At 46.1% G+C, this 27,014-nt stretch overlaps 3 protein-coding genes across 9 annotated transcripts; all 3 read right to left on the bottom strand.

The window, feature by feature from the left end:
* Positions 1–79: 79 nt before the first annotated feature.
* On the bottom strand, positions 80–2,461 carry LOC136952227 (TLC domain-containing protein 3A-like). The gene is made up of 6 exons (XM_067246933.1): positions 2,283–2,461; positions 1,852–1,935; positions 1,470–1,683; positions 1,227–1,322; positions 690–1,054; positions 80–625 (listed from the first exon to the last, which is right to left on the bottom strand). The coding sequence occupies exons 1-5, from the start codon at positions 2,402–2,404 to the stop codon at positions 755–757; spliced, it is 816 nt and encodes a 271-aa protein (XP_067103034.1). The 5' UTR covers positions 2,405–2,461; the 3' UTR covers positions 80–625; positions 690–754.
* Positions 2,462–6,777: 4,316 nt separating this feature from the next.
* On the bottom strand, positions 6,778–18,966 carry usp2a (ubiquitin specific peptidase 2a). 6 transcript variants are annotated; one of them, XM_067245812.1, is made up of 14 exons: positions 18,854–18,966; positions 17,118–17,224; positions 13,836–14,593; positions 10,238–10,288; positions 9,909–10,032; positions 9,544–9,655; positions 9,343–9,453; positions 9,160–9,224; positions 8,886–8,989; positions 8,549–8,629; positions 8,378–8,456; positions 8,144–8,251; positions 7,915–8,035; positions 6,778–7,826 (listed from the first exon to the last, which is right to left on the bottom strand). In XM_067245812.1, exons 3-14 carry the CDS (start codon positions 14,547–14,549, stop codon positions 7,742–7,744), a joined length of 1,755 nt encoding a protein of 584 aa, XP_067101913.1. In that variant the 5' UTR covers positions 14,550–14,593; positions 17,118–17,224; positions 18,854–18,966; the 3' UTR covers positions 6,778–7,741. The 6 variants fall into 6 exon arrangements, with proteins under 6 accessions (XP_067101913.1, XP_067101912.1, XP_067101915.1 ...); XM_067245811.1 differs by lacking the exon at positions 18,854–18,966 and adding an exon at positions 17,787–17,868; XM_067245814.1 differs by lacking the exon at positions 18,854–18,966 and adding an exon at positions 17,787–17,868 and having other exon boundaries at positions 8,549–8,626.
* An 829-nt stretch (positions 18,967–19,795) lies between these two features.
* Positions 19,796–26,853, bottom strand: LOC136951437 (tubulin-specific chaperone cofactor E-like protein). Of its 2 annotated transcripts, XM_067245817.1 has the most exons (10): positions 26,792–26,853; positions 25,412–25,483; positions 25,244–25,317; positions 24,058–24,234; positions 23,792–23,931; positions 23,387–23,568; positions 23,049–23,305; positions 22,825–22,951; positions 22,448–22,564; positions 19,796–22,285 (listed from the first exon to the last, which is right to left on the bottom strand). In XM_067245817.1, the coding sequence occupies exons 2-10, from the start codon at positions 25,414–25,416 to the stop codon at positions 21,961–21,963; spliced, it is 1,404 nt and encodes a 467-aa protein (XP_067101918.1). In that variant the 5' UTR covers positions 25,417–25,483; positions 26,792–26,853; the 3' UTR covers positions 19,796–21,960. The 2 variants fall into 2 exon arrangements, with proteins under 2 accessions (XP_067101918.1, XP_067101919.1); XM_067245818.1 differs by lacking the exon at positions 26,792–26,853 and having other exon boundaries at positions 25,412–25,887.
* Between the last annotated feature and the right edge of the window lie 161 nt (positions 26,854–27,014).

Raw genomic sequence — 27,014 nt, 5'->3', positions numbered from 1 at the left:
TTTGTATGCTGAGACCTTGAATATAACATGGATTTTGACTTGTTTTTTGTCTTAGAATAAAGCATTTAATGAAATGTTTTCAGTGTAATCATTTATTGTATGTTCATGCAGGCAAAATACATTAAAAGATTACATTCTTTTGGCCAACTCAATTTAATGAACAGTCATGATAGGAGACTTTGTCCACAGTGCAAACACATGCTACCTAGTAGCTACAGTTTATAATCTTAACTAGCAATTATAACTCTGAGGTAGCAATTCAATTATGAACTGTAGTCATTTAGCAGACAACTTCCTGTTCAAGAGCTTTCATAAGTGAACTTAGCAGTCACAGTAGCGTCTGCTACACTCATTTACCAAAAGCTGAGGTCCAATTGTGACTGAGAAACCCAAGTTACAGTGAGGGAAAGACAGCTGCTCTTTATATAGAGATGCATTTGTGTTTCTTGGATAAATGGGCAGAGACTGCCATCCTGACTTACAACCCCATCCGCTAACATGGTGGAATAATACAACCCAGCAGCACTAACAATGCTAACACCCATGCTCACACCGAGTCAGACTGCCAGGAACAGGACAGTGCTCTAAGGTTCAGTGCCATCTGTGATTGGTCACAGCAGTACACCTGCCCATCTGTGATTGGTCACAGCAGTACACCTGCCCATCTGTGATTGGTCACAGCAGTACACCTGCCCATCTGTGATTGGTCACAGCAGTACTCCTGCTTCTGCTGACGTGTCCTCTTGGATCGCCTCTACTGTGTTCTGCTCCTACGCGTCAGAGCACTGGGATCGTTTGGTTTGGTCTGGCGCAGGTAGAGTCTCCGGGCTTTGCGACACAGCAGATAGAACCAGTAGATCTGTGGCGCCAGGATGGCCAGGTTGCCTATGTTACAGTGCAGAGGCAGGTGAAGGGGCACGGAGAGCAGGGGCAGGCCGTGCTGGCGGCCGTAGGCCAGGTACATGTAGGGGAAGAGCAAGATGCGGCAGCACAGGAAGCTCAGCAACACCAACATCCCATTGGCCCGGTGGAGATGGCCATCCTGCAGACCAAGCTGCACAAAGAAATTCTCTGAGCAGATCTCAACACACATGCACAGCACTGATTGTGAAGTTACGGTAGTATCGAAAGGCCCAATGAACCCGGAAAAATACATAGTCATTTCTAAATAAACCGAACGCCATGTAGGCTGAGTAACATGTGTGATGTCAGAGGCATTGGACTACCTGGATAAGGATCTTTCCCAGGGACACAAAAGGAGTGCTCAACTCTGTGGTTAACAAACAGCCAACGAAGAAGTCTCCTAGCCCTCTCCTGAGGAACTGGAAACAAAACACACACACACAGATATAGTTGCAGATTAGCATGATCCCCAAGACCAGTGATGTGTGTGTGAGAGTGAGGGTAAGCATTTGTGTGTGTGGATGTGTGTTAATGTCTTTATCCTTCCATGACGGCCTCTTCCTCACCAGTGTGACGGGCAAGAAGACGAAGAGCAGTGCCAAGTGATGAAGGACCATGAGGCGGTCCCTGAGGAGGAAGCTCCAGACAGTGTGTAGTGAGTGACCCCTGACCTCCAGACCTCTTACTCTCAGGCTGTGCCAGTGGCTCAAGTACATGGCATACAGATCATAGGCCATGTAAGGGGCCCCAAAACACACAAAGTCATTCGCCAGCCAATGTCTGAAAAGACAGTATGAGATCACTGGCAGTTTAATACAAAAAGTGATATGCTTAAAAGCACCCTAATCTTCCCTTCAGGACAAAAAGGTACATGTCAGTGTTTAGTGTGCGTATTCCATTCTAATAAGCTTGAATATATTGATAAAAGAGCTTTGCCATTATCCATACCTGTCGGTCATGACGTTATGACAAGACGTAACGATGATAATTCCAGCGGTGGAAGCAATTGTCGCGTGCACCAAGGAAAGCAGTCTGGAAGAGCAGGCAGGAGGTTACGGAACTACATTGTGTACCAGTCAACCAACCAGGACTGGACCTCAACTCACCTGACCCCCCATTATATAACCAGGATATCTGAGGTCAACCAAACTACAGTTCATTCAAGGATACAAGCTACTCTAGTTTATCAGAGTTGTTGATTTTCATCTCACAATCCATTAACCCGATTCTAATAATTAGTTGATTGGTAAACAATCGGGTTAGTTATAACTAGGGGCCTGTTTTCACACAAGCCTTGCTTATTCATTAAACTCGCTTCATGGAACAGGCCCCAGATGTTGGAGAGAAAACTTACAAGGGGGTAGCTTGGTGCTGCTTACCTTTCACTAACAATGACCACGTCGGCGTCATTCCATTTACTGAAAGTTGATTTTAGCCATTTTCTACAAATTGCATAGAGTCCAGGGAAGAACACAGCCCCGCAGGCAATGGAAGTCAACATCGTTTAAGCTCGGTCTCCAGTGTTGTCTCAACTGGAGTAAGAAGTAGGAAGAGTACTCTAAATAGCTTTTCAATATCATCTCATGCGCACGCCCAGATGATCAACATGACCAGGAAGTTACTAAACTGTAGCCGGTACAACAGCAGGCTCCATTACGCTAGATCATCGCTCCTCTATTAAAAATAACTTTGGATCCTACCGAGGTGAAGTTAGTTTCATAATCGACATGCGCCTCACATTTGGAGACCACTCGAGGTCTGTCACTTGCCAGAAATGATTTCGAAAGCAAATAGCAAGAACCCAGTTAATGCACGAGAGACTGTTGCGGTACACATTTATACACAGAAAATACATGTTTTTTCAGCCAGAAACATCTTTAAATGCAAGTACAATTTGGAAGATGTAATTAAGGAAATTATATCCAGAATTAATAAGCATGGGAATGGTGAGATTGAGTAATTTGATATTTGCTTTGTACATTGACTCCTGATATACAGCTCAAGCCTCACAGTAGCAGTTACAGGTCCCAACCATGTGACTCAGCTGCTCCAGTCTGCAGTTTCTCAACCATCTCCAGAAGCTCTATGATCTGGGTGCGATCCTCTGTGCTCCTGTTCTTCAGCTCTGAACCGTAGGTGAACAGTACCACCATGCTCCACCACACCTCCTCCCCCAGCACAGTCAGGTACTTGTCCACCCTCCGCAAGTCTCCCCCTCACTAAAAGAGTCCACGGGCACAGCCAGGAGGAATGTCAGCTTGCTGCCAGGTGGGCAGAGGGAGGGGCTGCGGGCTATCTCTAGTCTGACCTGCTCTTTCTGGGCCATACCAAAACCACTCCGCCCAGGGATGTCCACCACCACCATGACCCTGCCTGCCACCTCCCCTTGGCCCACCAAACAGTGCCTAGTCTGCTTGCCGCTTAAGAAGCCCCTCTGGTCCAGGATGATCTCTCCAGCCGAGCTCTTACCAGACACCCGCCTTCCAAGCAACACAAGCCTCACAGGCTTCACACAGGACCTACCTGCCAAAACAAGACAACCTCAGTGTAGTCATGGCAACCTTATACTGTTCTCCTTTTCTCCTCTCCTCTTATTTTATTTTTTTCCTAAACTGTCTGACCAGTCATGAGGGATCCAACTAACATTAAAGCATGATGGAAACAGTTACTGGTCCAGCAGGTGAACATCAGCTAAAGGCCTCAGCTTGGCTAACTATAGTCTGCCAGCTGGAAACCTACCTCTGGGCTCCACCATCACTGGCTTCTTCACCCTCACGCCTGGAGTAATCTCTTCTCTGTCTTTCCTTAGATCTCTATGGAAGCCTGGCTTCCACCATCCTCTCCACCTTCTCCAACAGCTGTGAGACCTGGGCTTTCCACCCAGCTATCTGGCTGTTTACCACATGGTGCCTGCCCCCACACCTCTCCACTAGCCACAGCAGACTGTTCTCCTTCCCCAGCATGGGTTCCCCCAGCTCAGCAGCGTGAGTGAAGAGGACCAAGGCTTGTGGCCAGATTGGGCCCTCCAGAAGCCTCAGGTAACTCTCCATGGCCCTCCAGGCTTCCAGGCTGAAGGCTGCAGGAGAGGGGATGACCAGCAGGATGGCATGGGGGCCCGGGTGACAGAGAGCCAGGCCGCGCTGCAGCTCCTTGGCCAGGCCAGCCAGGAGTGTCCACCACCACCACCACCTCTCTGCCCCCTACATGGCCCTGCTGTCTGGTGCTGAGGCTGGTGGGGCTGCCAGTGTGGAACTCCCTACGCCCCAGGATGACATTTCCTACTGAGCTCTTCCCACTCCGCCTGTCCCCTATAGCAGCAGCAGCTGCCGCTGTGACACTCTGCCTAGCAGAAACATCACACACACATGTGCACAGTATATAGCATAAGCACACAGTGAATAGTGCACATAGGATATACTATATTATTATATAATATACAGTTAGGTCCATAAATATTTGGACATTGACACAATTTTCATCATTTTGGCTCTGTATAACACCACAATGGATTTGAAATGAAACAATCAAGATGTGCTTTAAGTGCAGACTTTCAGCTTTAATTTCAGGGTATTTACATCCAAATCAGGTGAACGGTGTAGGAATTACAACACATTTGATATGTGGCCCCCCCCTTTTTAAGGGACCAAAAGTAATTGGACAATTGGCTGCTCAGCTGTTCCATGGCCAGGTGTATGTTATTCCCTCATGGGAGTTTGTTATTTCATTGACAAGGAGCAGATAAAAGGTCTAGAGTTCATTTCAAGTATGATATTTGTGTTTGGAATCTGTTGCTGTCAACTCTCAATATGAAGTCCAAAGAGCTGGCACCATCAGTGAAGCAAGCCATCGTTAGGCTGAAAAATCAAAACAAACCTATCAGAGAGATAGCAAAAACATTAGGTGTGGCCAAATCAACTGTTTGGTACATTCTTAAAAAGAAAGAACGCACTGGTGAGCTGAGCAACACCAAAAGACCCGGAAGACCACGGAAAACAACTGTGGTGGATGACAGAAGAATTCTTTCCCTGGTGAGGAAAAACCCCTTGACAACAGTTGGCCAGATCAAGAACACTCTCCAGGAGGTAGGCGTATCTGTGTCAAAGTCAACAATTAAGAGAAGACTTCACCAGAGTAAATACAGAGGGTTCACCACAAGATGTAAACCATTGGTGAGTCTCAAAAACAGGAAGACCAGATTAGAGTTTGCCAAAAAACATCTAAAAGAGCCTGTACAGTTCTGGAACAACATCCTATGGACAGATGAGACCAAGATCAACTTGTACCAGAATGATGGGAAGAGAAGAGTATGGAGAATGTAAGGAACTGCTCATGATCCAAAGCATACCACCTCATCAGTGAAGCATGGTGGAGGTAGTGTTATGGCGTGGGCATGTATGGCTGCCAATGGAACTGGTTCCCTTGTATTTATCGATGATGTGACTGCTGACAAAAGCAGTAGGATGAATTCTGAAGTGTTTCGGGCAATATTATCTGCTCAGATTCAGCCAAATGCTTCAGAACTCATAGGACGGCGCTTCATAGTGCAGATGGACAATGACCCGAAGCATACTGCGAAAGCAACCAAAGAGTTTTTTAAGGCAAAGAAGTGGAATGTTCTGCAATGGCCAAGTCAATCACCTGACCTAAATCCAACTGAGCATGCATTTCACTTGCTAAAGACAAAACTGAAGGGAAAATGTCCCAAGAACAAGCAGGAACTGAAGACAGTTGCAGTAGAGGCCTGGCAGAGCATCACCAGGGACGAAACCCAGCGTCTGGTGATGTCTATGGGTTCCAGACTTCAGGCTGTCATTGACTGCAAAGGATTTGCAACCAAGTATTAAAAGTGACAATTAGATTTATGATTATGTTAGTTTGTCCAATTATTTTTGGTCCCTTAAAAAGGGGGGGGCCACATATAAAATGTGTTGTAATTCCTACACCGTTCACCTGATTTGGATAAAAATACCCTGAAATTAAAGCTGAAAGTCTGCACTTAAAGCACATCTTGATTGTTTCATTTCAAATCCATTGTGGTGGTATACAGAGCCAAAATGATGAAAATTGTGTCAATGTCCAAATATTTATGGACCTAACTTTATACTACACAGCAAGTAATATATTTAATAAATACATGTGTTACATTACCACTGAAATGAAGCTTATTGAATGGGTATACATCAGTCCTAAAGCATTTGACTGTAGATCAAGAGGTCACAGGTTCGTCGCTCTACGTCACTTGGGATAATTTAATCTGTATGATTTAGTATAGAGACAGGAAGAATGGTCAGTGTCATCTCGTTACTTACCAAGGGATTGTGGGCTGAGAGCTGTCGTCCAGATCTGCTGCTCTATACTGGATCAAAATAACCCTGGAGATGGAAGTACTTGTCACAATAAACACAATATAGAACTCATAAGTGCCCTGGGATAGTTCCAGAGAAGCCACACCCTGCCACAATGTGGAGGAGGCTGTTGGCCTGATCAGAGACAGCCATCGGTAAAGGGACACATACAGTACAGAGAATACAGCAGGTACACATTCACATTACTGCCTATCTCATTATCTACTGTACATACACAACCAGGAACTTACAAGAACAGACAAACCTAACAACAGTGTTCTGTGTCCTTTCAGTGGGATCTACTTTCCATTCATTTAGTCTGGGTGTCTTTAGTTTGGAATTATCATCTGCATGCCCTCTTCAGATAATGACACCACAGCGAGAAACACTCTGATTAGTGCCATCCACTCCAACCAGGCTGGTGATAAGGTGAGTCCAGCAACCAGGATTGTCTCTTGGTCCTTCTAGTTCAGTAACAGGAATTATGATGGGAGATGGAGAGCAGGGCAACATAAAAGGCAACACAAGGTTAAAAGTAAAACCACTGATTTATTAATATTTATATATATATATATATATATGTAGTATATATATACTCGTGTTTGAACCGCCACCCGTGAAAAGGTGTGACTTTCCTCACACAGGACGATTCTCCTGATAAAACTGACAACAGGAACAAGTCATTTTCAGCACCACTGTATAGTACATTCTCTATATTGCATCAGAATATAAAAATATACAGATATAGTGTTTTCAAAACATTATTTCCATGTTGTTTAATGGTATGAAACAGAAGAACCATAATGATGTGGACTGTTGATCATTATAATCAGCATTCCATACTGGACAGTCTGTTCACTCATAGCACTTCAGTAGCAGCCACACGGGAGTAACACGGGTATGAGAGCGGCCTCGCATGAGCCGCTAGGGGGCAGTCCGCCATCATGTAGAACTGGGGGCAGCGTCACATGACACCACGAGTGAGGGAGTCTGTAATCATGCACCACCAGAGGGCAGCCTCTCATGAAGCTCTAGGCAGCAGTCTGCCATGATGGGTCATGTCATGAAAACAAATACAAATCAACAAGAAAAATCCAAAGTCTAAATTGAAACAAGTCCTTTAATATTAAGTCGATCTTGAACAAGAAGGCGCAGTCGGGATGAGAGTTTGGTTGGTGTGCATAGACACAAATATGCTGGGTGGCTGGTAGTATTGCCTGAAGGTGCTACTCTGTGTTAGTCTCATTCACGCACGCACGCACGCACACAGACACGCACACACACAGACGCACACACAGACGCACACTCGTCCAGCCACCAGAGAGGAGAGAGAGAGAGGCAGGGAAAAATGAGGAGCGGGCGGATCAGTAGTGTCCCTGGTGTGCCAGATCCAAGTCCAGCTCTCTCCCTCTCTCCTGCTTGACTGTGGGGTCGGGGTTGGGTTAGGCGTCCCTCTCTGAACTCCCTCCACCCCTCTACAGGTCAGCTGAGGCTCACATGCGTGAGGAAGAGGCCAGCTCGTAGAAGAGCACGTAGCCATCGCTGCTGCGCACTTGGCTGGACGACATTGGCGTTACTCTGTGACACAGAGACAGGAGGAGAGGGGTTAAGATTGTAAAGGGACAAGACAATGAGAGTTAAAGAAGAACAAGAAGGATAGACAGACCTGGAGTCGTTGAAGGTGTACCACTCTCCTGAGGTGGGGTTGCGACAGTAGGCTGTGTAGTGCCCTCCCATGGTGGTTCCTGAGTGGTTGGACACTGCATACAGGTTATACACCGCATTGACTGGAACAAAGACAGAAACAATTATTAAGATAAGACACATTAGAGACATGTCCTTCAGGAGGATGAATGTGCCATTACGAACACCATAAGCTTAGGGAAAACACTCACTGCTGCTTCCAGAAGCGCATTCTCGCAGGTCCAAGTCCTTCATAGGGAAGTTGACAAATGTGGAGAGTTTGCTTGTTCGAACCCGAGCCTCCGAAAAACGTTTCAGATCTGGGCAAGCGAGAGGAATCAAGGAAAGTAGCTCTGCTCAACTAGTACAAACTATAGTAGATATTATTACTATTTGGATCAGATAAGACGGGTTTATCTGCTGTCTGGGAGTATAAAGAAGGATACGAAGAACCAGGATCTTGGGAAACTTCTGGATGGTGAACTTCTTAGTGCATCTCCTCCTGGCTTTACACCTGCAGCATGTCTTTAGGAAACAAACTGTGTGAAGGAACGTACACACACATCTATACATACATAGTATGAACATTCACACGCCTTCTTAGAAGTGTTACTTACAGGTTTCTCATCTCCGTCGAGCACATCTTCTTTGGTGAAAAGCCTCATGCAGTCCATCAGACTCACCTCACCGTAGCCCTTCTGAGCCCAAACACACACACAGGTAGACAAACATAAACACACACAAAGACACATACAGACATATGTACATTGTACACACACACATACATACACAAACAAAGATTCCAACACAACAATATAAAAACAAATGCACAAACAGAAGGATAGTGAGTTCAAGGTTTAGCCACCGAATAACTACACACTAAATGCAACTAATACATTTACCAAGACAGACAAAGATGAACAGAAAGCAAGAGAGAGAGAGAGGTGTCCGAACCTTGGCGATGGGTAGAGAGAGGTCCCAGAAGGGGTCGAAGACAGTGGAACAGTAGCCACAGTGGCTGCAGGTCAGAGAGCTCTTCAGCTGGCCCACAAACAGGTCTGGACATCAGGGACAACAGCCGTTTACAACCTGGACAGAAGTCCCCCAACACCAGCTATGCTGATCTAACTGGCCACTCTAGTTGAATGGTAGCTACAATCTAACTGTCTTTCTCTCTACATAAACCTTCCTACCCATCCTACTGTTGTTTCTCTCAAGATGTACTTACCTACGATCTTGCTGTCCTCTCTCTCCAAGTATTTACTCCACATCTTCTTGCCTTTTTCCTCATCACTGCAGAGGGGATGACAGGCGGATAGGTTGTAAGTCACACAGACTGACAAACCTGATACACGCACATAGCCCAGCTGATCTCTGTGGGTCTAGTTGACCTCTGAGCCCTAGAACTCACGGCAGGTGGTCAAAGTCTTCAGTGGAGCCACGAGGGCGTACGGTCACCCGGTTCACCTCGTTGTGTAGCCCGTCTAGCAGGAACCGCAGGAATTCCTGGGCGTCCTGTTGGCTAAAGACGACACACACACACACACAGTTAGGGAGACATTCTGCACTGTGGAGTGAAGTGTTCTGTCAGGGTGAGAGTTTGGGGGCGTACTTGTATCCTACGAAGCGGGGAGCAAATCTCTGGATCTGGGTCTTGAACTCGGACGGGCTGACTGCCTCACTGCTGCACGATGACCACATGGTCTGGAGAAGCTTGGCAAACTCTACAACAACAACAACAAGATAAATACCAGACAGCTTGACAAACACAGCAGTGGTCCAACCACTGGGCTCTGGGTGCTCTATGAGCACAGCAGGGTACAGACCCACCCGGGCTGCTGTGCAAGGAACATTACAAGGCTCTGGCTGGCGAGCCTTGTACACAACAAACGAAGTGCACACCTCAAGCACATCAGATACACTGGTTCATCCCAGGAGAGGATATGACATGTGACGTGTGGTGGGCTGTTGTCTCACCCTCCATGAGAGCGGTGTTGGTACGGCTGGTGCTGCTGAGGTCTCGGCGGTGGGAGTTGTGGAGACAGTACTCCCTCAGGCTGTCAGTGTGGCTTAGACACTGGAGGATAGAGTTCATGAAGCACTGCATACACACAGACACACACACACACACACACACACACACACAGGATTAGACAAGGTTCAGACATATTTGAATATTTGTATTTATTATATAATTCTACCCGAATCTGTATTGAATTCTCTAAATGCAAATACACAAATACACACACAAGCACCATGCCATAGTCAGATAAGACCAGTGTTTTATTAATGTTCTGTGTACTCACTGTGTTCCCCAGGTTCCTCAGTCCCACCAGGCCCTGGGCATTCTTGGAGTTCTGGGAGAGAACATAACAAAATTAACAACTTTATGGCTAGAACACGAGAGAGGACTACTTTCCTGCTAGAACATGAGAGAACCGCTTTACTGTTAGAACATGTGAAGTAACAGCTGTACTGCTCAAACGCAAGAGAGAACAGCTTTCCTGCTAGAACACAAGACAACAGCGATGCGGATAAAACAACAGAACAGTTAACTGCTGTGGGATCCCTTTCTCAGCTTTGCCATTTACTTTACTTGTGTAGGCTAATCAATGTAAAAACCTGTTATGCATCATATACACTAATGTGGGTAGGAGCCATCTTGGCAGATGGAACATGAGTATGGTCTTATGAGTTTACTTCATAAACTATAAGGGTGATAGAACACCTACTCTCAGTCTGACTCCAACATGAGCAAGCCAGGGGATGACTGTGGCCTCTAGTGAACAGCCTTGAGTGAGCACAGCTCACACAGGAAAACATTTACAATCCACCTCAGCTGTATAAACAAATAACATCTTCACTATTTTTGATTAACCAGAATCATACACAGTCCCACACCACACATCTACATAACCAAGTCTATGCACAGCTGTGGTTAGCGTCTCTTGTGTGTTGTCAGAATTGTTGAAGGCGTTTAGCTGTTATGTAAAGGCTCTGCCATCTGTGCCTCTGTTCCAACAGTATTGAACTGGAGCTTATGTAAATCCTCCTCTATGAAACCAAGCCCTTCATTAGCACCCGCAGAAGGACAGACTTCCTCCACAAGCTGCTTCTTGTTTCTCCCTCACTTCCTCTTCAGCCAACAACCTAGATCTCTCCATCAACAATTGGCCAATCACCTCTCAAACCAAGCGGCACTTAAATCCATACTTTGCAAAGGTTTGCTATTTCAACAAATCACAGCTGAACCCACGGATAATACCATTGGACGAGGGACACATGTTTAACCAGCCTTTTTAGCCAGTTCACTTGGAAACCACACAAGAGTGAGCAAGACAGAGCACATCCCATACATCCCTAACCTGAAACTGTGTCTTACCTGAAAGACCACAGCCTATTTTTGTAATCACAAGCACATGGTGTTTTTTCCGTTATTACTTTGTTATGAGGAAGCAGTAAGGAATAACATTTGCTGCTAACAGCATAACTGTTCGATGTTTCCCCTGTGGCCAAAACAGTTACTGCATGGGTTAGGTCAGAGTAGCATCGTGTGTCCTGAAATGTGGCTATTGATAATAAACTGAAAGAAGCTAATGCTCATCACAATCTGACTCCAGTGCTCCCTCCAGATCCCTGACAAGATGACCCTGACCACAGCGCTGAGGGACCAGCTCTCCTCTCCGTAGATCAGTCCCAGAGTCAGTCTAACCGGCCTGCCCGCAGCAGATCTATTAGACTATTACTAGTAAAATCCTGCCATGGAAGTGGACGGAAGATGAAGACAAGTTAAGCCTAGTTCATGAAGATACCCCAGCCAGGCGCTGTGTAAGCATTAAATGGGATATATTTGAACAACGGCAATAAACAGCATTATCATCAATTTGACCAGCTATTTAAAACGGAACTACGTAGGTCTAATCGAAATATAAGAGCAACTACCGGCTTCTTGGTGAGATTAATGTGCGATTATGTAATTTGTGACCTGCCAGAACGCTGATCCTTCACAAGAGCTTAAAGGGGTTTATCTGGTGGCATGACTGCTGCTAGTTGTAACCCACCAATACCGGGTTCACGGTAGGCTATCCATCTCAATGGCTATGGTAAATTTCCTCTGATATTTGTATCCTGAAAAAAGCAGCAACTACGTCGATCACTGCAATAATACAAGAAGCCAGGGAACCTTTACTGAAGAACACCACGGCGCATACGCAGTCACGACTGGAGAGATATCCGTTAGTTCATTCTCACCTTGGCTTGATTGATGAGAAGCCCGAAAAAGGTTGACACTAGTACCGACCCCGACACGCTTGAGCTTTTCCTCCGCATCTCTTGTTTTAGGAACGGGAAGGCAGTGACCGGAGGATCTTCTGGTACTGTGACGGAGTATGACTGTCGCATGCTTGGCATACTGTCGCGGAATGCGACCGGTGGTGTTAAAGGACGAACGGATCCAGAGTTACGAGGACTGATACTAACTCTCTCAAAAACAATTCTTATTAAAATAACTGTTGTTAAAAGAAGAAGAAAAAGAACACGTCTGAAGGAAAAATATATTCTTGATTTTTACGGTTTTACCGCACAGGCGGCTGACAAGACACATCCATTCTTCTAAATATGCCGGGCACAACGAATTACTAGCGAGGAATAAGACCTGTGGCCCGGTAAATGTGGCCGACGTCCCGAGCGCCTGAGATCATGATGAATCAAGTGCTGAAATAATGCTTCGCCATTTGTTACACAGCATCGTAGAAACGCCCCTCCCAGCTTAGTCAAGTACAAACGTCAGACAGCGTTGGCATAATGGAGCACTGAGCTGGGTATGAACACACACTGCAGCTCAGCCACAGCACATCGAAAGGACAGCATGTGAGCGACTAGGTTTCACTCACAAGTTCAGAAAGAGGAATGTTAGACATCTAGGGAGAGAGAGTGAAAGGGAGGGAGAGACAGTCAGAGAGAGAGCAAAGGAGGGAGAGTGAAAGAAAGGAGGCTTCTCGCTTTTAGTCTGACCAGAACAGACCACCAGACCAGCCAACAGTAGGCCAAACCACAACAAGAAAGATCTGGCCAGAACAGGTCATATCAAGCAGGGCCAGACCTGACAAGGCTAGACACAACACCAGGCATACTAACAGTGAAAGTGTGTTAATGCTGTTATGAGTACCTGTAATCTCAGTAGGAGAAAAAATCAGACTGTCATTGAGAATAAACCCTTGCGACCCGCTGGTCAGAAAAAACAAACAGCCTTTCAAACCCCAACTCTGGGTTCATCCTACTCCACCACTCATCTAACCCTAAAGGCCCTTGCACACTGAGTGCGAAATTTTCTAATTTGTTTTTTCGTAATCGTCAGCTTCAAAATCCGGTGGCTCTGAATTGTAAAAAAAAAAACTCTCAAAAGGCTGGCTATGGATGCGAAAAAAGCAGAAAATCGAACCCGATCCAAACTTTTTTTTGACGGACAAAAGTTTCGGAGGCAGTGTGTAAGCGTGATTGACATAACGTGAGGTCGTATTTGTTTTTTAACGTGCGAACATTTCGGACACGAATTTCGGACTCAGTGTGCAAAGGCCTTAACCCTACCTGCCTTCAGTAATCTAATGATCAAAACACTAGGACACGATTGTCATTATCTGATACAATTGACAATGGGTAAAATAGTGGGTACGTGTGTGTGTGAGGTGTATCGTGTGAGGTGCGTGTGTGTGTGTGTGTGAGAAGGAATAAACGTGACGGAGGGTGAGCTGTGTGTACACAGCAGATTGAGGTCAGGACTGTGTTGGCCAACAGTGCCCCCACATGGTTGCAGAGAACCCATGTCATACTATGATGTTTCTCTTATGGTGAATGTTTGGAGATTTGATGGGGATTCTTTCACTTGTTCTCCCTCAGGTGTCTTACCGAGGAGGAGTCCCTGGAGGGGGAGCTGGAGCGTCCGTTGCTGTTCCTCTCCCAGGAGCTGGTGAAGCCCCTGCTGCTGTTGCCGGGCTCCTGGGCGGAGCTGCGTGGCAGGACCTCCTGTGTAGCACTGCGTGACAGGCCTGAGTAGCTCGAGCGCGGGATGTATGAGTCTGTTACATCACTGGTCCTGCTCCGGTAACGACTCAGAGCTGAGGAGGAGGAGGAGGAGGAGGCGGCGGAGGTGGAGGTGAGGCCCAGGGAGGACAAGTCGCGGCTGAGGTCGCTTTGGGACACAGACTTGCGTCGGCTGAGGGAGAAGCTGGAGGAGACGGGCGAGGAGGAGAGGTAGCTGGGCTGGCTGGAGGTGGAGGAGTAGTTGTAGCTGGAGTAGCCCGCCCCCCCGCTCAGCCCCGCTCCATAGGTCCTGACGGGCGCTCTGCTCAGGCTCTCGCTGCGCCGGCTGCTACTGCTGCCCAGAAGATCGCTGCGGGGGATTGGCCGGCCACGATCATGCTCGGGCTCGGAGGAGGAGCTATAATTGCGTGGTCGGCTGGAGCTGCTCAGGTAGGAGGAAGAGGAGTAGCCCGTGGAGGAGGACGAGGGGGAGGGCTTATACGAGCTCAGGCCTGGCGTCAGGGAGGAGCCATAGGAGCTGTAGTGGTTGGAGTAGGAGGAGCCTGTGTAGCGCTTGGCGGTGGTCGACACGCGAGACATCCTGGGGGGGCAGTCTCAGAGGACCCAGTGGGAGACCGCATTGACTATGAGGAACAGAAAGAACACACACAAACAGCAGGACATTAGTATTAGAACAGTCGATACATTTACTGTTCACTCCATGGCTATACTGTCTACTGTATGGTACAGTCCAGAGAGAGAGAGAGAGAGAGAGAGAGAGAGAGAGGAGTGAAAGGGGAGATTTCTGTAGCAGCCACAGCTCAGTACACAGCAGGGAGGTAAGGTAGCAGAACAGTGTGTTCCTGCCTTGCTTGGTCTGGCCTGCGTAGAGACCGGCTCCTGTTCACCTGCCAGTGTAGCGTCTGAATTAATAACACTATGTGGTGTGGCTGATCCGTGTAGGGTTCAGTGTTGAAGGCTCCTATTTCTTTCATCTGTCTCACTCTCCCTCTCTCTAGCTCTCTCCCTCTTTCTTGCTCTCTCCCTCCCTCTTGCTCTTAGTCCCTCTCTTACTCAAGACCTCTCTCTAATGCCTTCTCCCCCCCACTCGTTCTCTCTCTCTTGACAGGCAACAGGGATATTAATAATTCACTATATGGATCTAAAGTGGGCAGACAGACAGACAGACAAACAAACCGGCAGACAGGCCGACAAGCAGGCAGGCAGAGTATGTAAGTGACTGGGAGCACTGGAGGCCAAGGCACACTGCTTTGTGCAGACCTAAGCGGGCTAGGTAGCTACACTTGATTCTCAGCACTATGCTAGGCTAGGCTAGGAGCCAGCTCAAGCTGGTCCCCAGAGCCCAAAGCTAGGCTAGGCAAGGCTATTTAACAGCCTATCCTGCGAACGTGGAGGTAAGGATCAGAGGGGACGCTACACTCATCCAGACATCTCCACGGTAACGCAGCACTCCTGGTTACTCTGCATCTGTTCCTCAAGTTCTACTGGCTGGACATTACCATAACTACAGGGTAACTAGCAGCACTGTTTGCCAAAAACACAGTTGGGCATAAAGACATAATAACACTATGACAACACTATTAAAACAACATCAGCTAGCCTATTCTAGCCCCACTACAGAGACAGCACAACATCAGCTAACCTGTTTGAACCCCACTGCAGAAACAGCATCAGCCTATGGATCCTGCGTAAAGATGCCACGGCATCTTTACCCTGGGATGACACTGCATGTAGATTGTGTGTGTGTGTTCTGAATTGGAGAGGTGAGAACTGCTGTGCTAATGTAAACGGGGTTCTGCAGCTGAGTCAGGTGGGGATGTTCAGCTTTGAGTCATGTTTCAGAACGCTGTGTCGACAGCCATGTTCTCCTATCTTTAGGAGCACTTTAAATAGGCCACTGTTTACCTGATGGGCTGTCACTATCGAGGAGAACAACCAGTTCTCTACCTGGTTACTGGATCGTAACACATGGCGCACAGAACAATGCAGATGACGTCAGGGACTTGAGAGTGGGAGAACAACACCATGCAAGTGTGACACATGGCTACAGCTGAGCCAGCCAGTCCTGTGCCAGCTGTAGATAGGACTCGTTAGACATCCCTGTCCCTGGGTACTGGGCTGGGCGGACCAGGTCTTAGGAGCTGCTATATATACCCTGAAATGTGAGCAGATAAGAGACTGGTGTCTATGAGTACGCATTGACGCCAGCCTGGCCTCCTGCTGCTGGCACAAACATCCAACCCCCCCTCTGTCCAGTGGTACAAACATCCAACCACCCCTCTGTCCAGTGGCACAAACATCCACCCACCCCTCTGTCCAGTGGCACAAACATCCAACCACCCCTCTGTCCAATGGCACAAACATCCAACCACCCCTCTGTCCAGTGGCACAAACATCCAACCACCCCTCTGTCCAGTGGCACAAACATCCAACCACCCCTCTGTCCAGTGGCACAAACATCCAACCACCCCTCTGTCCAGTGGCACAAACATCCACCCACCCCTCTGTCCAGTGGCACAAACATCCACCCACCCCTCTGTCCAGTGGCACAAACATCCACCCACCCCTCTGTCCAGTGGCACACACAAGTATTCCTCTTTCCATAGAGACACCTCCAACTCTTTCTGTTGCCCTAGTAATGAACAAGAAGTATGACCATCACAACAAATCCCAACCTGTCCAGTCAGCACCAGACACACCTTTCCTCCCAGCTCTCCCACATGCACACATGACATCACACATGACATCACAACAATTAGGTCATAACTGCCAAGAGTTAGCAGAGAGCTAGTCTAGGACAACCCAAGAATGAATTGTGTCTTCTAATGAAGAGTTTTAAGTGACAGCAAGGACGTGTTTGAGCTGCTACAATCTACTAATTCCTTAGATATTGATATAATCATTTTCTCAGTTTGACATCATTGCTATTTCAAACAGTAATTAATCTGTGCTGTATCACTAACAGACAGCTTTGCTTTGGACCTCAACTAGAGGTGTGTCTCCTTTCAACCATGTGAGTTGTGTCAGAGCAACATTCTTGAAACATGTGTTCAGAACCATCAACTGGGAAAAGTATTGGATCACACTGTTTGTGAGTTGGATGCTCACACAGAGTGTGTGTAGGTATGTGTGCTAAGTTCTGATTACCTGCTATTTGTGGAGCAGTGTCTCTCAGGGCGGGCAGACAGCGATAGAGTGGGGCCAGTTCATCCTCTGTACCCCTAAAGTCTCACAGACAGTCACTGATGTCACACCTGCAAACACAACATGGAGCAGAGATAGATGGAGGATTTGCAAGCCTGTCTATGATGACAGATCTATGATCTGGCAGATCTATGATCTGCCAGTAGGCCTGGACATTAGACCCATATCAGAATCTGGGGTTCCATCACCCAAGAAGAGACTAGCTGTTCACAGTAATTTTGAGTCCACTGACAGTTCACTGAGACATTTACATGAGTAGATCTGGTCATGTTTAATAGTTCTTATATACACTAAGTATATAAGACCTCATAATAACCTGCATTTAGCTGGTATAAAATTATATAACCCAGCACATCACTTTACTGATATTCAATCACTTTCACAAGCCTAACCCCCTGGATCAACAACAACTAACCAGACACAAACACACCCAGGCAGACTCTGGACAGCCAGCCTTAATGAAACCACAATAACCAGGATGATTTCTAAGTCTCTAGAATTGTTTACATCTAATGGAATGGGCTTCCATCCAGCTAACCACTCATAAGACAGATGATGAGAGAGCTACTACCATACACTCACACAGGTAAAAATAGTCAAAGTAAAAATTACCGTTAGTAAATGGGGTGGAATGGTATGGCGTCTCACCAGGATAGTATTGACTGTCCAGGCTGGCTAGGGTGCTGTTATGGTGGCTGTGGCCGCAGAATGAGCAAGCGGCAGCAAAGGGATTGTATGAGCACAGCCATCCAGAATGCCAGAGATCAGGTTACACAGCCGGTAAATATAGCAGTTGCCTCTGACCTCTCTACAGGTCGCTCAACACTGTGGCATTCCAGTTTGCTCTTAAAGGACTGGCTTTTTATAGGCCAAGAGTGGTGAGCAGCCAACATTAAGGTTGATTGGCTGAGTTGTTTTTGATAATGTGTAACAGGGTATTACATTTAAAGGGGTAAAAACATTAATTAGGCTACACAAACACCTAGTTATTTAATGTCTCTATTATAAATGCAAATACCAATATCATATGCTAGAGCCATGGGTTAATATGCAATTCATCTCTATTGACTACATCACAGAAATGGTGTGACATTTCATAAGCTTAGTGAGTGAGTGTTATAAAGCTAACTAGGCCTGTCACTTACTGTTTGGGCATCACACAAAAATGATTGAGCACCAACAGAATGACCAGGTATTTAACAAGCTCTCAGAAGTCAAGCTAATCTAACAGATAGGGTCTAACATTTCTTACATTCCTGACGTAAAGTTTTAAAACTTATCACAAACCAATGATGTTAATATGTTAATAACACCCCAGCCCGGCTCGGCAGACAAGTTAGCTAGCTGATGCTGCCTGATCTAACGTTCATGCAGGCAGTGGCGCTGGGAACGACGAGTCTGTGCACACACAGTGAACTAGTTGTGTGCGTCGGTGTGTTAAACGAAGGGGCGGACAAGATATAAAACCCGGAGAAATAATAAAAGCAGGTGAGACTTGTTGTCACACAAGAGGGCATTATATCATTCAAAGTTTGCAAATGCATAGTTTATCATGTATTTAGAAAAACTAAAGCTTTTAGCGTCACTAGTAACGTTAGCCTAGCTAGCTAGCTCAAAGATTTTCTGCAGTTACGATCCTACTAGTACTACAGTAGTCCCGTGTAACTGCATTCTCTCACCTCAGTGCCAGATCAGCTCATCCCAGAAGCGCTCAGTCCGTCTCAGCAGAGCGTCTCAAAACTCTTGTTTTGACTGGTAATAGTGACTTAAACTATGTGTGTGACCATTGGCAATTGTAGATCGATATCATTTTAAAAGAATAATTCCGCGATTTCTATCCATCAGCACCTTGCATTTCGAGTTTTTAGCTGAAGTAACGGGTCTTTCTCTTTAACTGTGACGTCCGTCTAGCTTGAAGCAGTAGCGGATTGGTCCATATCCGTTTTCTAACGTCATCAGGGGGACCGCCTCCCACACGTTCACCTTGGTGACGGACGTAAACATCCCAAAGTACGTTCCTTTAGCAAAAACTGTAGTAATGGTGAAAGACAATCAATCGTGCTAAAAGACCTATCAACTATTATTTACTGCTGATTATGTATCTCCAGCCGCATGTGTAATCATTATTGTTTCCCCCAGCACTGTATTTAAATTGTTATAAGAACATAGAAGAGCTACCGGATGAAGATGTGTAATTCACTAGATCTCAGTTTGTGCCTACAACTACAAAAGATTAACGACAGTTAGAGCTAAAACCAACTCGATCAGGGTGTACTGTACAGGTGGGAGTAGGTTTCTCTAAACATGAATACACACACATGAAATTACACACTTTTTGAAAACGGCTAATTTGTCCCTCCCACTTTTTGTTAAGAACATTATATCTAAATGCCGCATCTTTATAAAAATCCGTCCCACCCACGTAAAACAAACCTACGCCCATTGGGTGCTGGCTACTATTAGATGTGGCTGTGTTCATAGGCTGTTACACATTTAATGATTTAAGTATGATATCCATCAATGTTAATTATCCGAGGATAAGTTCAATGTAGGCCTAGGCTATTCATAACATCAAAAGCATGTCAAATTTTACGAACCGAAAAAAACGAAGCATTGAAAAAGATTTTCAAATGTGTATTGTTTAATGTCAGATGTCATACTCCGACCTCTGCTTCCATGATATATTCCCCTGTGCTATCTGGTTCATACTTCGTAAAATAATTGATTTTTGCATAATTAAAATATGTTTAAAGAACACAAGGAGAAGTATTTCTAACTGATCCTGTGGCCTGGCACACACACATTTTCTATCCATTCTAACTGCGGGCGTTTTTTAATTGTATTTTTTATATCAGGCATCAAAATGTATTGTCTATTGTCACAATTGAAAGAAAATGGAACGGACACACAAATAAAACAAAACAACTATTTTTTTACAGTTGATTAAAATAAGAAAAAAGTAGGCCTATAAAGTTGAGATTTATTTTAGCAGTGCAGTATTAGTGTTGTAATGCAGTGCTGTTGGAATGTGAGAATCTGAAACTATCACTGCTTACAAATACGTTTTGCACATCAAATTGTAGTAGCACAGGAGCAGGAAATTACTTTTTTTGGTTCCATGATACATTTTCTCTTTCCAGTGAATATAATTGAATATAGACGTGACAGAACACTTTATCTGCCATTGGGATTGCATTCTGTGATATAAACCCACACATATCATACCATGAACCTACTATTAATACATTTCACTCATATGAACAATGCCACACCTATATATTTGCCTTATACACGTTCCATGTACTGCAGTGGAACGGGTCAACACTTCTGGATAGCACAGTTGTAAAGCAAGGGAGGCAGGAAGCAGCTTCAGCCTGGTCAGGAGGGCAGCTGAGGGGGCCAGGGACTAGCTGCCAAGGTCTAGACCTCTCACTGATGCTCATGCCAGCAAATTCACCCTTCTGTAACATAAAGCAAGAGTCTCTGTGCAGACAGAAAAGGCCTAAGAAGAATATTCAACTGTGACTGACAATGCCACATCAAGGGGCAGATACAACCTGATTATCCTAGCAGGACAACTTAAGGATAACTTTACGCACAAAGTCAGGGTCATGTCTATGAATAAATACAAATTCTGATTTAAATATAAAAAAATTGAAATTAAGTCAAAGTGCAATGTGATTAACATAGAGGGATGTGGTCATTCTAGAGCAGTGTCTAAATGCACACGATTATTATTGGTTTCAGGATGCACACACACGCGCAAGCACACACACACGCACACACACTCTACCTGAACACTGCATCATGAAAAGATAAAGGCTCCATTATGTTTTTCTTCAGTACAACTACACACCAGGATATCACACACAATAATAATTTACATGCAGACTGCAAATCAATCACACCATTAATCAAAGAGAACTGAACTTGAAGTTGATTCACTACGATCATACTGTTTGATGGTGTCCATGCCTGTACCACACCAGCAGGTGGCAACATGCTGCTCTGTTTCAGGTGTGGTGTGATTGAGAGTCACAAATCAATATGATCAAAAATGGGAAGTCTTTAAATCAAAAGTCTGGTGGGAAAGGTGCTGAATATTGTGTAAATGGGTAAGTAGAGGGCAGGTAAAGAACATGTACTAAACATCTTGATAATACTTTCAGTTAGCCCATGGTCAAGCAAGTATGCCATTATTACATTATGAGGACAAACTAGAACATACATTACTATATGGTCCTGGGTGATCATCAGAAACAAAGACAATTGTATAAAACACCAGGCCAAATCACTGTATTGGTTCACTCTGCTCCATCCTTCCTACTGTCTGGGTAGTTGTGTGTGTGTGTGTGTGTGTGTGTGTGTGTGCGTGTGCGTGTGTGTGTGTGCCTGCTCTGGCTTCCCCTTTCAGTCACTCCTAAATAGGCAGAATGCTCTCAGGCCAGGTTAAACATCAATACAGAGAGACCCATCACACACTTGTACAGCCTGTAGAGGGCTATATACAACACACATTGGTAGCATTAACTTAGTGTGTTACATTACTGTGTGATGAAGTATGCTGCTGTGATGTGAAGCACAATTATGTCTAACTAACTAAGAGTGCCCATGTCTGGCTGCGGAAGGGACGGGGGGGGGACTTAGCAAGCAGGACTCCATCAACCAACCAACCAGCCAGCCAGCCATTCCTCCTGTCCACCAGCCAGCAAGTCTGCCAGCCAGTTATCCATCCAGCTAGCTAGCGGTGCATCAAGCTAGCCAGACAGCCCAGCGTGTGTGCAGGTCACTTGTTCTTGGGCACCACCAGGATCTGGTCCCCATCCTGGATGCTGTAGGAGTGCAGCCCCCGGCTACTGTACTTCATCTCCTCGGGCCCGAAAGGGCAGTGCTCATCCTTATCCACGTAGTACAGCCTCATGCTGTTGGTGGACAGCTGCACCACCGTCCTCAGCTGACGCTTCAGCTCCAGAACCGTCTGGTCCAGCCGGATGCTCACCTGCTCCACGCGCTCCTCACACTGGACCTCCACCTGGGCTTGGCAGCGAGGACGCAGGTCCACCTCTGCCAGAGGCTCCAAGCGGCCGTACTTACTGACCAGTCTGTGATACCTTGAGGTGATGGAAAGGGAAGTGGAGGATAAGGAGGATGAAGAGGAGAGGGAGGAGGGGGAAAGTTAGGAGAGGAATGAGAAGGAGAAGCCAGATGAGTCTGTCAGGTGACTGAATGACAGGTGACTGAATGACAGGTGACTGGATGCGTGTGTGTGTCACCCCTCGGGCAGCTCTTCCTGTGGGTAGTCCAGGTGGTAGCGGATAAAAAACCTCTCAGCGTCCTCCCTCTCACCATCTGTCACCACACTGCCATTCAGACTGGAGACCGACGGCAGCCTACCGGAGGAGAAGAGGAGGAAGAGAAAGAGGAAGGATAAGAGGAGAGGGCCTGACTTGACGGATGATACCTATGATACATTAGAACGGGACAAGACACATATCAACAACCTCTAACCCACAACACACCAACCAAAAACAGTGAGGTGTATGTGAGAAAAAGAGAGAAAAGACAAAAATAGAACGATAGATAGGGAGAGAGATAGGGAGGGAGATAGATAGGGATAGAGAGAGAGCGAGACAAAGAGAGCAAGACTTACTGTGCTATCATGAGGCTGCGACGCTCTGTATTGGTGTAGGTCTGCAGTAAGGGAATCCCCTGCAGACGAATCTCCTCCAGTTTTGGAAAACAGTTTAGCTTCTCTATGTCATCCCATGTGGCCAGACCTAACACACACACACAAATATACTGAGGAACTGAGGCAAACACACCGACACTTTGTTCCCAGTCACAGCCCTTTCAGATAGAAACAGGCAATGCTACCTGAGTTGTGAAGGTTGACGCTGCGGAGGTTTGGGAATAGGCGAGGCAGCATGTCCCTGTTGTCCTGGATGGAGTTCAGGTTGTTGTTGGCCATGACCAGGGTATCCAGGCCTGGGAACATGAGGCCCAGTTTACGGACCTCAGCCCAGTCCTGCAGCCGGTTGTCGGTGATGTGCAGCAAGCGTAGACTGGGACAGGGCACTGAGCAGGGCGACACACTTGTGTACTCGTTAAGGCAAAGAAACAGCTCCTCCAGCCTGGACAGGAGGGAGGACAGAGGAGAGGAACAGGTCTGAAACAGTGAGCGGTAAGGAAGGCTCTGACACACACACACTTACTCTGGCATCTCCCGAGTCAGTGTGTGCACAGAGTCCCATGGCACACGTGTGTTGTTGAGGACGAGGCGTGTGACACGAGAGAAGGCCTCAGCACAGTGATGCTCTAGCCCCGCCTCTCCCAGGGGATTGGAGCTCAGGTTCAGGAAGTCCAGGTTGGGGATGTTGGAGATGATCTCACTAACCTGGCAGGAGGCAGGAACACATCCAGAACTGAGTACCTACATAATTCAGTTGCAATCATATGACAATCCTAAAACTAGCACCTTATCTCTCCTCGTGTATATAAAAAGGTTTATTATGCTTCCTGGACAGTTTCTTTGTTATATTATAAATTAAGTTGTAAAATTGGTAAATTAGTTTACTGATAATAATGGGTCTTGTGCCTGAGACAGCTTAGAGACCCACCTGTTCCCAGGTCTGCAGCTGGTTATGGGACAGGTCTAGCTCCACCACGTGGGCACAGAAGGCAGCAATATCTGCCCTTTCCCCAGCCCTGGTAATGCCACAGCCAGTGAGGACCAGCACACTGGGCAGGTTCAGGCGGTCTGGTGTGGAGAAAGACATCGGAAAGGAATCTATATCTTTCTCTGGTCTGTTTCAGAACTGGGAGTGATATATAAGTGATGTTGTGTGAGTCTGTACCGAGGCTGGGTCGCAGCTGAAGCACTGACCTTTCATGGGAGAGCCCTGAGGGCCCAGCCCAGACGGCACAACCACCACGCCCATGCCGGGACCGCGTCGGTATGGGAAGTTCTCTGGGCTGTACTTCTCACTTAACACCTGCATGAACGTCCGGCCATCTTCTTCAGAGAGCTGCATAGCTCCGCTCCACGTCTCCTCGTCCTCCGCTGCCGTGCATATTCAGACAAAACGAAAGGTGTTGTTGAGTTGTGAGTATTATTTGCTCAATAGTCATGCAGAACTAGTTACTGGTGAATAGGGTTGGAAGTGTCCTTTATGTGCTATCATGTTCCCATTCATTTCCGGGCCATCAGGCCATTGTTAATGTTGAACCTGAACCAAATAAAAAGTTCACAAGTTAGCGTACCACCCACATATAATCTGTAGCCAGCCTACGACTCAGAAGTTTTTCACTTAGCAATTTAGCCTACCACTGTTTAGCCAGTTAGCCTTCCAGTTGTACCATAGACAGAGCCACCGACTCAGACAGCGATAGTGGCATGGGAGGGACAGAGGGAGGTGTCTTGAACACCTTATCATTCTAACACAGACAGATCTACATTTAAATAACCCTGGGAGTTTGTCAAAAGAATACAGTCATCTAATAACAATGTTAACCAGGGTTTTTAAAACAACAGGCATCATGGCTACAGCTAGTGTTGAGAACAGGAACATCCACTGTACAATTAATGCCATTGTTATCATTAAAATGATTACCTAAATAACAATAGTAGGCTTAGTATATATTGCATGTAGTATTTTGACGCTCAGTTGCTTTTGTCTCCGTCAATACCAAGCTGTTTACTCTTGTAGATTACCAGGTTGTGATTCTGTTTAAACCCTCAACTTTGATCTTTGCCCAACCCTTTGGGTTGTGTTGCCTGTTAAATGCTGCCAGACCTGCATGTGCCTCGGTCTCAGCCTCCCTAACCTCACAGTTTATAAGAAAGTTGAGTTCCTATTGGGATTTATTTGTTTATAGGACATTTTCAGTACAACATGTTTGAGGCAGGCAGGACCAAGATATCCAATCTACTTGTACCAACTTGTAAATTAACTTTTAACTTTTTAATTTAGGAAAGATTAACCTAGAGAGACGTGCTACACACATACTATAAACATATACATGGAGATTACTATGAAAGTTTCTTAGTTCTAGGCTAGGCTGGGTCGTACCTGCAGCTGGGGCCTCCTCCACCTGCAGGCCTCTTCCACAGCTCACTGTACGCTTCCGCTTCTGCACGGAGGACCTGTCACTCAAAGAATCCAAAAGCTCAGGTTACAACTTCACGCCTGTACTGGTACTGGTACTTGTTACACTGTAAATAAGAGGTTGTCTCTTACTTCATAGTTGCCCTGTAAGCAGATAGCTCCTTCAGAGAAACTGGCTCCTCCTCCGTGTGCTGTCCTCTGGAGCTGGGTGGAGAAAGGGGGTGGGGCGGATCAAAGTAGGCTGGGACTGGAAGCCTAGATTAGAGGGCTGGGCTACAGGACTTGAGGCTAGGGGGTGGGCCAGGGGCTGAGCCACTGGATGGGGGCTTGGCCAGAAGAATAAGGAGTGGGACAGAGGTTGGGGGCATGTGGTTGAGTTTGAAAAAAGTTGTAGGCTAGGCTGGTGGCTGGGTCAGAGCTGGGGTCTGGGCTAGAGAGCTAGGAGATGGGCTAGAGGCTTAGGCAAGGAGACGGGGCCAAAAGCTGGGAGCTGGGACAGAGAGCTTGAGGCTGGGCCAGAGTGATAATGCTGGGTTAGAGACTTGGGCAGGGGGCTGAGCCAGAGGCTGGGCAGGCAAGGGTAGTCTCTCAGAGTAACCAAGGCAGCAGGTCACAGCAGCTACTGCAGGACACATGCACAAAAAAACAAAACATAACTTAAATTTAAGTAACTCAAAACGTGTTGCAGTAGCAAGTTGTAAGAAATAATACTGCTACCACTAATCACTATAAAATGCACAAATTACTGCCTAGATAACCAGTGATGCAAAAGCAGTTTATGATGATGAAAATATTGCAGCTCAGGCTGGTTCCAGACTCTAAGACTCAGTCTTACATTGACATTCATATTGAGCATGGGAGAATCATATTGAAAAAGTTTCTTAATTTAGGCCACAATGGATCTGGGCGACCTACTAGAAAACATTTTTGTTAAACTAGTATTTAACTCAGTAAGACTAGTATTGGGTGATTTTCACACGCTTGTTCCACGCACCGAAGTTGGGAAAAGCGTTTATTGGTGTTATTGCAAGTTGTTTGTGTATTTACTAAATTGGCAGTATTGCTAATATAGTGCATCCATTTTAAGCCTTGAATTCGTTTGATGATGCTGTGATCTGGGGATATGAGTCAGCTAGCAGAATTTGCGCAAATAGAATAATTTTTAGGACTCATCGTTCCAACATGTATTGTTTACTTGGGTCGCTGAATGCGGAGAAACGTTTATTCGAGTAACCTGATTGAATTTGATTTAAAAAACAACCACCCTTCCGGCGGATGATTTGCGTTAATAAAATGGTTTGCTACACAGGCTACCCAGCCTGTGTAGCTACACAGGCTGGGTAGGACACAACGTCAGAACCGCAAACCTTAGCGGATAATGTTCAGGAGCCAGCATTCATTTATATGGCGCAAGGATGCACTAAAAAGCACTGTCAAGAAAATTATCTGATGAATGACGATGCGTCTACATTGGGGTTCCCAAAAACGTTCTGCATTTGTGGATGTTCTCACCTTTATTCACTTGCTTACTGGTGTTCCTTGTTATTGTTGCTCCAGCTGTCAGTGTCAAATCGCGGCCTCGCATTCAGGAAGTGACGCCACGAATCAAAACACCGAAATTTTAAAGTCATCTCTTTGCAGCACACAAAACTATTGATTGTACGACTTACCCGTTCACTCCCTCCATATCTAAAATATTTGTCTGAATTAAATTAAATCTGTGTCAGCTACTAAC

The sequence above is a fragment of the Osmerus mordax genome, chromosome 11, assembly GCF_038355195.1.
Source record: "Osmerus mordax isolate fOsmMor3 chromosome 11, fOsmMor3.pri, whole genome shotgun sequence".
Lineage (NCBI taxonomy): Eukaryota > Metazoa > Chordata > Actinopteri > Osmeriformes > Osmeridae > Osmerus > Osmerus mordax.
Note: the sequence above shows the minus strand (reverse complement) of the source record. Positions and strands in the feature narration are given on the sequence as shown.

Coding starts and splice junctions, on each gene's coding strand:
- LOC136952227 (XM_067246933.1), bottom strand. CDS start 2,404: ATGTTGACTTCCATTGCCTGCGGGGCTGTGTTCTTCCCTGGACTCTAT. Junction 1,684..1,851: donor CATAACGTCATGACCGACAG/GTATGGATAATG, acceptor CTGTCTTTTCAG/ACATTGGCTGGCGAATGACT. Junction 1,323..1,469: donor TCTTCTTGCCCGTCACACTG/GTGAGGAAGAGG, acceptor TTTTGTTTCCAG/TTCCTCAGGAGAGGGCTAGG.
- usp2a (XM_067245812.1), bottom strand. CDS start 14,549: ATGTCTCGCGTGTCGACCACCGCCAAGCGCTACACAGGCTCCTCCTAC. Junction 9,454..9,543: donor CCCCGCTTCGTAGGATACAA/GTACGCCCCCAA, acceptor TGTCGTCTTTAG/CCAACAGGACGCCCAGGAAT. Junction 8,630..8,885: donor TCTCTCTACCCATCGCCAAG/GTTCGGACACCT, acceptor GTTTGGGCTCAG/AAGGGCTACGGTGAGGTGAG.
- LOC136951437 (XM_067245817.1), bottom strand. Junction 23,569..23,791: donor AGCTGCAGACCTGGGAACAG/GTGGGTCTCTAA, acceptor GCCTCCTGCCAG/GTTAGTGAGATCATCTCCAA. Junction 22,565..22,824: donor CGCAGCCTCATGATAGCACA/GTAAGTCTTGCT, acceptor CTCCTCCGGTAG/GCTGCCGTCGGTCTCCAGTC.